The sequence below is a fragment of the Pseudomyrmex gracilis genome, unplaced genomic scaffold (assembly GCF_002006095.1).
Source record: "Pseudomyrmex gracilis isolate BER0280 unplaced genomic scaffold, ASM200609v1 scaffold_20, whole genome shotgun sequence".
Lineage (NCBI taxonomy): Eukaryota > Metazoa > Arthropoda > Insecta > Hymenoptera > Formicidae > Pseudomyrmex > Pseudomyrmex gracilis.
In genome coordinates this window covers 480,496-490,063 of record NW_018020604.1, presented here as the reverse complement: position 1 = coordinate 490,063, position 9,568 = coordinate 480,496, and the positions used below count along the sequence as shown (strand labels likewise).

At 32.9% G+C, this 9,568-nt stretch overlaps 2 protein-coding genes across 3 annotated transcripts in view; one reads left to right on the top strand and one right to left on the bottom strand.

Moving 5' to 3' along the window:
• LOC109851762 (WASH complex subunit FAM21 homolog) overlaps positions 1-4,905 on the bottom strand; it is an 11,123-nt gene extending 6,218 nt beyond the window's left edge. For both annotated transcript variants that reach the window (XM_020422155.1, XM_020422156.1), the window contains exons 1-9: positions 4,714-4,905; positions 2,534-2,662; positions 2,273-2,461; positions 1,998-2,152; positions 1,563-1,917; positions 1,356-1,476; positions 1,060-1,245; positions 625-980; positions 75-388 (exon numbers count right to left, since the gene is read on the bottom strand). In XM_020422155.1, the coding sequence (XP_020277744.1) occupies positions 75-388; positions 625-980; positions 1,060-1,245; positions 1,356-1,476; positions 1,563-1,917; positions 1,998-2,152; positions 2,273-2,461; positions 2,534-2,662; positions 4,714-4,716 (1,808 nt within the window). In that variant the 5' untranslated portion in view covers positions 4,717-4,905. The remainder of the gene's footprint in view (positions 1-74; positions 389-624; positions 981-1,059; positions 1,246-1,355; positions 1,477-1,562; positions 1,918-1,997; positions 2,153-2,272; positions 2,462-2,533; positions 2,663-4,713) is intronic.
• A 1,633-nt stretch (positions 4,906-6,538) lies between these two features.
• On the top strand, positions 6,539-8,326 carry LOC109851734. Its single transcript, XM_020422094.1, has 8 exons — positions 6,539-6,637; positions 6,743-6,859; positions 7,024-7,074; positions 7,206-7,316; positions 7,534-7,605; positions 7,738-7,809; positions 7,980-8,075; positions 8,192-8,326. Exons 1-8 carry the CDS (start codon positions 6,539-6,541, stop codon positions 8,324-8,326), a joined length of 753 nt encoding a protein of 250 aa, XP_020277683.1.
• The last annotated feature ends 1,242 nt before the right edge of the window (positions 8,327-9,568 follow it).

Below are 9,568 nucleotides of genomic sequence, written 5' to 3'. Positions count from 1 at the left end.
AAGACGAGTAAGTAAAAAAAAAAAAAAAAAAGAAAACAAAAACAATTGAATCAACAAAATCAAATATGACTTACCACAAACCAGAACCGGCCGTGTTATCGTTGCTGGGTGGATATACCGATATTCCGCTGCTGCTGTTGGCATTTTCGTTCACCGCGGAATTCTCGCTCAATGCGATTTGCGAACTGCGATTTATGGCCGCGATATTCAAAACGTTTCTCTCTGCCGACTCGGTGTTGCTTCTTTCCGTCTTATCAGAATTTCCTGGCAAGTCGCTATCAGAAGAATCGGACGTTTCTTGTCGTCGTTGTAATATTCGATTTGACAGCTTGCTCTCAATATCCGATGCGGGAACGTTGCCGAGTACCGATACTCCCCCGACTAGTTTCTGTCATTAATTTTGTATTTTCAAAACCCGTATCTTATTTTATAACGCTATCAAATGTTATCTATTAATTTTCGAATAAACTCTATTAGCGCAAAAAAAAAAATGGAAAATTAAAATTGAATGAAACTTGTTGGAATAAATGCGTAGCTTAAATATGATACAGCTGACATTTTCGATAAAACATTCGTCAAAGACTTCGACATCGTTCAAAAAGTTACACATCAATTACACTTTACCTTTCTACTCGTCTCCGTATTTGTAGACGACAGCGCGGGTTCAGGAGATTGTTTTTTAAGATTGCCAAACAGATCCGCGTCGTCGTTCTCATCGCCACTGAACAAGTTCGAAAAATCAGCTTTGACGTTGGAGTCCGGTGTGCTTGTGGCAACATTACCGGCAGCTCCGAGTGTTACAGTATCTAAGAATTTCTTCGACGCGTTTCCCGTAGGATTCGTAGGATTGGCATTATCATTGCCGATAGTTTCCTTGGAGCGTTTCTTGACAGTATTCTTCGACGAGAAAATGTCGTCCGAATCTTCTTCCGAGTCGGCATCGGCGAACAGATCGTCGATCGCTGACTTTGGCTTCGTTGCTGAAGTTGTAAAAATTAAATTAAAAAAAAAAAAAAGAGTTCATCGCACATGATACGATACACAACCATGAAAATTTACCAATTATGCTAATCGGTGGTGGTACATCGATACTGGCTGGTATGATGTTACTTTTGTAAGATTTGATTGGTTTTTCTTTCCACAGATTAACCGACACCTGATCATCGAAGAGATTCTTCTTATCACTGAAGAGATTATCAGAACCGTTGTTGAACACATCGTCATCCTTCTCCGTGAACAGATCGTCTATAAAAAAATTTAAAAAAATAAAAAAAAACGATTGTTACTTATATTACCTCGTATATATTTCACTTATTGTGCCAAAGAATATCGGTAAATATATATTGGCTGCTCACCTTTATATCGATTGATTGACGATTCACTAGCTTCATCCACGACTGGTTTCTGCGCTTGACGAACGGTGCCTAATCGTTTAGCCAACTCTTCCGCAAAATTGGGCGCTGTTTCGTTCGACGTCTATATAATAGGAAAAAAATTAATTCCTTTTTTTAAGTTTTAGAAGAAACACAATATGTCATAAAACAATCTACATCGTCAATTACCTTTGACACGGTATTAGGCGTTACAGATTCGGAAGCAGAATTTATGTTATTTCGAGACGCAATATCTGCCTTGCTATTCATATACGGTGTGTTATTATTATTCGGATAGTTATCCGAATCGCTTGAGGATGATGACAGCCTCGCTATATTTACTTGAGGAATATGACGAGTATTGAACACCTGCGCATTTGCGTCCTCCTTCTCACTTTCTGATTCTTCCCTTTCCTCATCGACTTGCTCCGATTCGCTGCTACTGCTCTCTAAACCAATCTTATTTGACTCCATCCATTTTTCGGAACCGATAATATAAGGTAATGGTCGATCTTGATATGGATCATTAGGTCCCACGATGACGCTGCGCAAAAAAAAAAAATAATTTAGTATCAATTGAATATTTAATAGACAAAAAAAGAAGAAAAAAAAATAATAATTTACCTAACTACTACTTCACCTCCTTCTTCTTCTTCCTCACTATCGCTACAAGCTACATCCATCACTTTGTACTTTTCATCCATGATGTTTATACCTTGCTTTACACTTTCGCTTATACTAGCTAGAAGAGTTTCTGCCGAATCCCGAGTCTTCGTATCCTAGTGAGTCAATGAAAATTGTTTTTTTATTTGAATATTAAAGAATTGTTGTCTAAGTATCATTAATTAAAAATCATGATCTATGAAAATATAATATTGATATAAATGTGAAACACTTACTTCGTGCTTTTCTTCAAAGTTTTCCTTAGTTTCTATGTCATCTTCCTGTACACGACTTTCAATAAATTGAGTATTAGCCAAAGCCAAAGACGTGTTAGTAACATTGTCCACTAATATTCCTGTTTCTTTTAACTGTGTTGATAATGTATCTAAAGTAGCTTGAGTTTTATTAGCTTTAGATACCAGATTCTGAAATTTTATATTAATTAAATATATAATACACTTTCAAGTACAAATAGAACCTCAAAATGTAAACTGCACCTCAGAAAATTGTTGAAGATGCTTGAGAAGTCCAATATCACCAGCAAGACTCCACTCTCTTCTTTTCTTCCTCATCTCTTCCGTAGTCCAGGAATGATCCCATGATTTGTCTATACCATCTGACATATCCTATAGCAAAAAATATCAAAATATTTATTTATTGTTCTAAATAAATTCTATTTCGATTGCTATAAATAAACTTTATATTTATATTCCAAACTTAATCAGAGAAAAATCTTGAAGCAGAAATAGGTGTGTTACAAGTAGTTTGATTTTATAATTAAGTCACAATAAAAACATATTGTTTAAAAACTAAGGAATGTATAAACGGTCATGTGAGTCGTTCGCTGGAGTTGGTGCGGAAACATGCGTGTATATATATATGTACGTGTACTCGTGTGAATCTTACACGTGAGTTTTTGAATTGAGATTTCAATTCTTAAATTCATATAGGACGCTATATTTGCATCTCATATATGAGAGAGACACCGTATACCCCCCTAATCAATTTTAAAAGAAAGATTCTTTATTAATTGTCATATTGTCGAAATTAAACAGTTATAAAATAAGCAACCAAGTTTTCAAACATTGATCTGTACTTCTGTAGGTAAACAAAATCATTTATATTTTGCATAGCTTGATACATGCACATCTAAGGTCAACTTTAAAATCTTTAATGTCAATCACAAACAACATTTGTTAACATACAAAGATGTTTTTCGGGTTTGAACCGCGTTAGTGTCATTCTTATACCGACGTTTCGTGAACATTTCAGCTCATTTCATCAGGGTTTAAAAAGCAACTTGATACTGAGATGCTTCTGATCAGGAGTATCTCAGTATCAACATTTGTTAATTTGATTCAAAATTACAAAAATACATACATAAGCTAAAATTTATTAATATATTAGTTAATAATTTATTAAAATAATGTGTGTGTACACATACCCCTCGATAGAAAAACATTTACAAAATTATGTGACAAAGTCTTGCAGTAAAATTGTAATTTGCAATTATACAGATATATTTTAGGAAATAGATGTAAAAACATTGATCTTTTATAAAATATTTGTAGTTGTTTGCAAAATTACTTTCCAAATACTATTTTGGCAAAAGAATAACAATATGGCGAATCATCTTAGCAGTATATTTGCAAAATTAATTTCAAAAAGAAATTGTCCAATAATTGAGAAAAAAATTTCAGCTATGTGATGTTTAAAATATGTAGAAATATAATTGCATATGAAGAAATCAACTTAAATCATGTATATACTTAAAGAAATGCATAACAACTCTTTCTCAATTTTTGACAAATATTATTTACAAAATTTTATTTCGACAAAACTGTTGCGTTATAGCGAATCATCTTAGTGCAATCATTGCAAAATCGTCGGTATTCATGATGCCATTTTTGTACAATATTTTCACAATTTGCCTATTAGGGTACATATATTACCCCGATAATCAAATGATAGCAGTATGCACGCAGGTTTAATCAGCACTTTGCAACAGATTCAACTCAGCTGTGTCATCATAGTGAGTGAATTATGTAGGCACGAGATGTAAAGAAAACAACACAGCAAAAATATAGAAATAAATGAAGAATGAAATGACAATAGCACGTTATGCTTCAAATCTGCTACATTTTTTGACCAAGTTCTGCTTGATTGATGCAATAATATTTGCATCACGGCATGACACATTTATATTCTCTTTTTTTTCTGTTTTTCTGTCGACACTAGTTGAAATAACAGATTATGTTTGAACGCTGGCTACATTGTACTGGCATAATGTGTTAATGCAGACTTTGCAAAAGTCTGTTCATTCAGTTTTGGTTATCTGTGTATATATGTGTATGTGAATGTGGAAAAAAAATCTCCGAGAAGAAAGAAATGATTAAACAAGAGTTAAAACTAAACATATAAACAAATAATATATATTTCTATATAAACCTACAATTGTACAAAATAAATATAGCTTTTAAGCTTTAGTTTACACATACACACACGTTCCATTATTATTTGCATCTGTTAACCTAAATAAAATCTTGAGGAACTTTAGGAGAGCAAGAGTGTCTCCCAAAACATCGTACAGACGGTTAAAGACACGTTAAAAAGATCATATATAAAAAAAAAAAAAAATTGATAAGCAACTGTCAATGCTGCTCTGTATCTCACTCACCATGTCGTTCGTTACACGAAAGCGACAAGTCTTTTTCTTTTTGCGATCACATTTATAAGTAAACAAACAACAGGAACTTTATTTACTGCCTTGCTGTAATTTACGTAGAAAGAAGAAAAGAAAGCAGACGCAGATTTTACAGCCTGGTAAAGTTCTATAGTTTCTGTAGAAAATCAGTGTCCAACTGTCCAAGGAAAGTTAAACCAGAGAGAAGAATAAGAGGGCCAGGCCCATAAGAGTTTTTACGACCGCTATTCCAACCCGTAAGCTAGCGCATGTCCACGGATGGTGCACATTGGCAACTACGTAGCAATGTTCACGGACTTGTCGATACGCTATGTCCATGCCACACCGACGTTTCTCCTAATAGCGATTTCGGCTGGTTTGCACCGACTGCACATTTCGGTTGTCGGTGCAAATTGTGTGTTCGGCTGGTCGAATGGCAGCAGTTCTTTGCTGGTTCCGCGTATTCGTCTGAGCTCAGTACACCGCATAGGTGCATGTTGGGTGTACACAAAGTGGCTCTCACAAATTAGTCAGAGCCAGTTAGTGTAATCAGTACACATACCGATGCGGTGTTGCACACAATTGCACCAACTCTACACAGGTGGCACACCGGTGCAGACCAGCCGAAATCGCTATTAGTAAAGACTCAAGCTACTAGTGGTTCAAATCACCGCTAAATAAAATGTTTTATCCAAGACTCGAACCACTTTTTTTCCCTTATTCTCTCCGAATCAAAAATATTTAATCAGAAATCATAAGATAGGTTTAATGTTCATCTTGACAATTGGATTTAAATATTATTTTACTAATGTTAGTTTACGATTACGTTCTTTTATGTTTTGCTTGATAATATTTTTTGACAAGTACACGTTAGAAAACAGACTACAGGTGTTTTCGTTTNAAGAGAGTTCGTATTGAATAAAAAATGTAATGTCTTTTACTATTTTGATACTTGATTCATATTGAAGTTATTAATAAAGGTTTTTGTTAATCTATATATATTTTTAATATACTCTGTTATTTTCCTTTTTTCTGCGCTTCTAATACAATTTATTTTATACATGTACTGATATACATGTACTGAAATATGTACGTATTTATATTATATTATTCCAACTTTAGTATTGTACCACACTGAAGTCGCATAAATTTTGATACAACTAAACTTATGTTGCACTACTTAGATAGAGTTTTATACTAATTTACATATTGTGCGTGAAACGCGCTTGTACACTTTTTTCAATTTTATAATAGTATACATGAAAAAAGAACACAATTACATTTATCTTTCTCATGTATATAAACTATAAATAAACAAAAGTACATCCAATAAATATATACAATTTGTTACACGTACGTATATAACAAATGCATTGATATATGGACGGAAACACGCTTAGTAGTTTTACGAATTTTGCTTTGTTTCTTTTTAATTACATGAGTAATAATTCTTGACTTGCGTGACAATAAAATATAAAGTAGAAATCAATTCACATTTCTGCCGTTGGTTTGCTTTTCTCGCGTGTTCATCATATTAATTGTAAGTCCTAACAGCTGTTTTGATCTTTGTTCTGAGGATTTCGATTATGTTGTTTCAAAACAACTCATATTGTTCCAAAACACTTCAGACCAGCAAACAGAATAAGCATGTAAATCAAAATCGTGATTTCTATTGGATATTTCTGATCCAAAGATAACAAAAGAAATACAAGAAGGATGTTGTCAAAATCATTTTCGATCACCTTGATCACTTCAACACATTCGATAGCCAGCTTTCGCTCAGTGTAGTTGTGTACTTTTGTTACCTGTTTCTTCAACGATGTTTTCGTGTAACTATTGTTCTCTGGCTTTTACTACGGAGGAAAAACTCAATGTTCATATTGAAATGTGCGACAGAAACACACAATCGCCGCTATCGGTAAGTTTTCGAAAATAATAAATCTCGATGGAAACCTAATTCGATAGAGATGTCTCTTTACTAAGATCATTTTTTGTCGTTTCAAAATCATTTAATTACTTGTAGGAACTAAGTGATTTGGACTCATATACTTGTGAAGTCTGTAGTACGGATTTTTTGACTGCAGAAGAACTTGCCATGCATGAAAAAACGTGTGAAATGAAGAAACTCACATCAACGTTGGTACGTGCTTAATTTAAAATTATTTAACGAAGAAAACTGTTCTGATAGAGAAGTTGCATTGCGAAAATTATTTTCCATTACGTACTTCTTAGTCGAATTTTGCAGAATATAGTAATATGTTTTATCTTCTTCTTGAAACCTACATATTTTTTTATTCATCACAGGTACCTCAGCTCGAGGAACTCACTAGAACTCTTAATATCCCTGACAAACCGGTAAGCTTTTCGAAAATATTAAAAGTTGATTCAAACTTGATTTAATACCAGATGTGTTCTGCCAAGATCGATCAGAGTCGCTTTAACTGTTTAGTAGCTTTTGTGAAATGTACATAAGTAAAGTTTGTTAGGTCTCTTTAAAGTCGAAACGCTGTGGAAATTGTAAGATGATCTTTATAACGCGAGAAGACCTCCTTGCTCACAGGCGTATGTGTAAAATTAGAAAAGTGAACAAGTTAATGGTGAGTTTTTTATATTCCTTAAATAATATGCGATGAGAGAAGTGAGAGTGTTTTGATAGATACTTTTCACAGACAAAACCGTTTTTTTTTTTTTTTTTTTTTGTACACTACCGTACTTCATAGCAGATTATTGTGCACTATAACAGATATGTATAATATTTGTTGTTTTTTTTTAAAATACGTCACTTTATCCATCATTGAACATCATGGGACATAGAAAGGACTGACCACAATCTTTGAAGAATGGTGTAAAAAATTCAAGTCTGTAAAGGAAAACTTTTTTTTATCGGTAAATTTTTGTAAAATATGAGGTGATTGATACTTGATTTGGTAAACGAATTCATATCAAAATCAGTTTTTGTCATTTTATCAATTTGTTAGTTAACTTTTTAGCATTACAGTTGCGTATACTATTTTATAGACATCTTCTGTTTCGCCAGTGTCAAGTGACAGTAGCTCGAGTAGCTATTTACCGATATCTGATGAATCAAATGTGAGTAATTCTGTTTATTTATGTCACGCGATAGATTGTGCTCTTGTATATTGTTTTGAAAAAATTAGAATTAACGGAGAGTGATGTAATTAAGATGAGTTGCAATCATTTTTCGTTGTCCTAACGGATTTCTTACTCGGCTTTTGCGAAGTATTGTGTGGTATTTTTAGGTGCAAACTTCTCATACATTGACGTCGGAAGATGACTGCTCTGTACAAACAAACTTGATCAATCCTGTTGCTGTAGGTCGCGCCATATGTTCTGCGGTAAGGTATTTGAAAAAAAAAAACAAAAAAAATTAATATAACCTAATGTAATAAAGATGTGAGCCGCAATGAGTTTCTTACTTGGCTTTTGCGAAATATCGTATAATACTTTTTAGATGCCTTCATCGACGTCAAAAGACTGCTCTGTAAAGAAATCTAATAGAAAACGACCATTAAAGACTTCTTCAACTTTTGACTCTAGTCTGGTAACTAAGATTTTAAGAAATAAAAGAAAACGATGTGCAATCTGATAGATAGATTGCTCTACCATGTTTTGTCACTATAACAAATATGATAGTCACCTACTGTAGTATACTAATATTTGTATGTTTTTTAGGAATTTTCTCCTCCGTCGAAGACTTTTCGATTAAGTGAAAGAAAACAAGAAATTACCACTGATAGTAAAAGTCATGTCGATATACACAAGTCGGTGAGTGTTCAAACTTTATTAGAAATCGACAAAACTACGATCTAGTAGAAGAGTTTTGCTGTGCGAAAGTTATTTGTCGTCGCTGCATTCGATCGTCTGCTTTAGTAGAGTTGTATATTAATAGTTTCTTTGTTATTCAAAGGTAAAGTGTCCTCTCATAAAATGTGTCTCCTGTTCACGACGTTTTAACACGTTAGACGAATTAAAAACTCATATTCGCGGGTGTCTAAATTTATACAACATTTAGTAGCTTTCTGCCCGGTAAGAGGATTTTAACTATTTTTAGAAAAAGTATTAAACGCATGTGCATAAAAGTTTTGTCTTAGATATAATTTGAGAGAATTTAATATAAGGTCTAAGAAGAATCAGTTTAGAACAATGACGATTAACACACAGCATATTGTATTGTTGGAAAAGAAGACGTGAATCAAATAAGATAATAAAGTAAAGTGTAACATACAGTTACTTCATTGTCATATACGAAATGGTACTATCTTTATATAATATTTAGTTCTACAGTCTGTTCAAAAAAGATAAAAAACTTAATTATTTAAACCATAAAATAAAATGAAATGATATGTGTTACAGAAAACGATTGCAGGAAATACGAAGTGTCAAATGATATAGGACCTTTCTTTTTTATTTATACAACCTCAGAACTTATCTGCAAAAAAGACATAACTGTTGAAAAAGGGTACCACAACAGAATACTTTTAGATCAATATAACGTAAAATAAAATGACAAAAAAGTTACAATTGATTGACATTTTCATTTCTTGTGACGACGATCACTTCGTCGATTAGATTTAAGTACATATATTATTGAATATAGTGTACGGTTACAGTGTTTTATGATTAGCTTGATGATAGTTCTTTAGTGTACATATTAGAATATAGATCTCAAATGTAAATTTAAAAAGAGCCCTCAGTGTATGTCGGATTCTAATCTTTTATTCAGTTTTTTACTTCACTCTCTTTTATATTCTTAATTCATTTATACTTAAATTGNTGTGTGTATATGTATATCAGTTTGTACATACGTATATATATACATGTATGTATA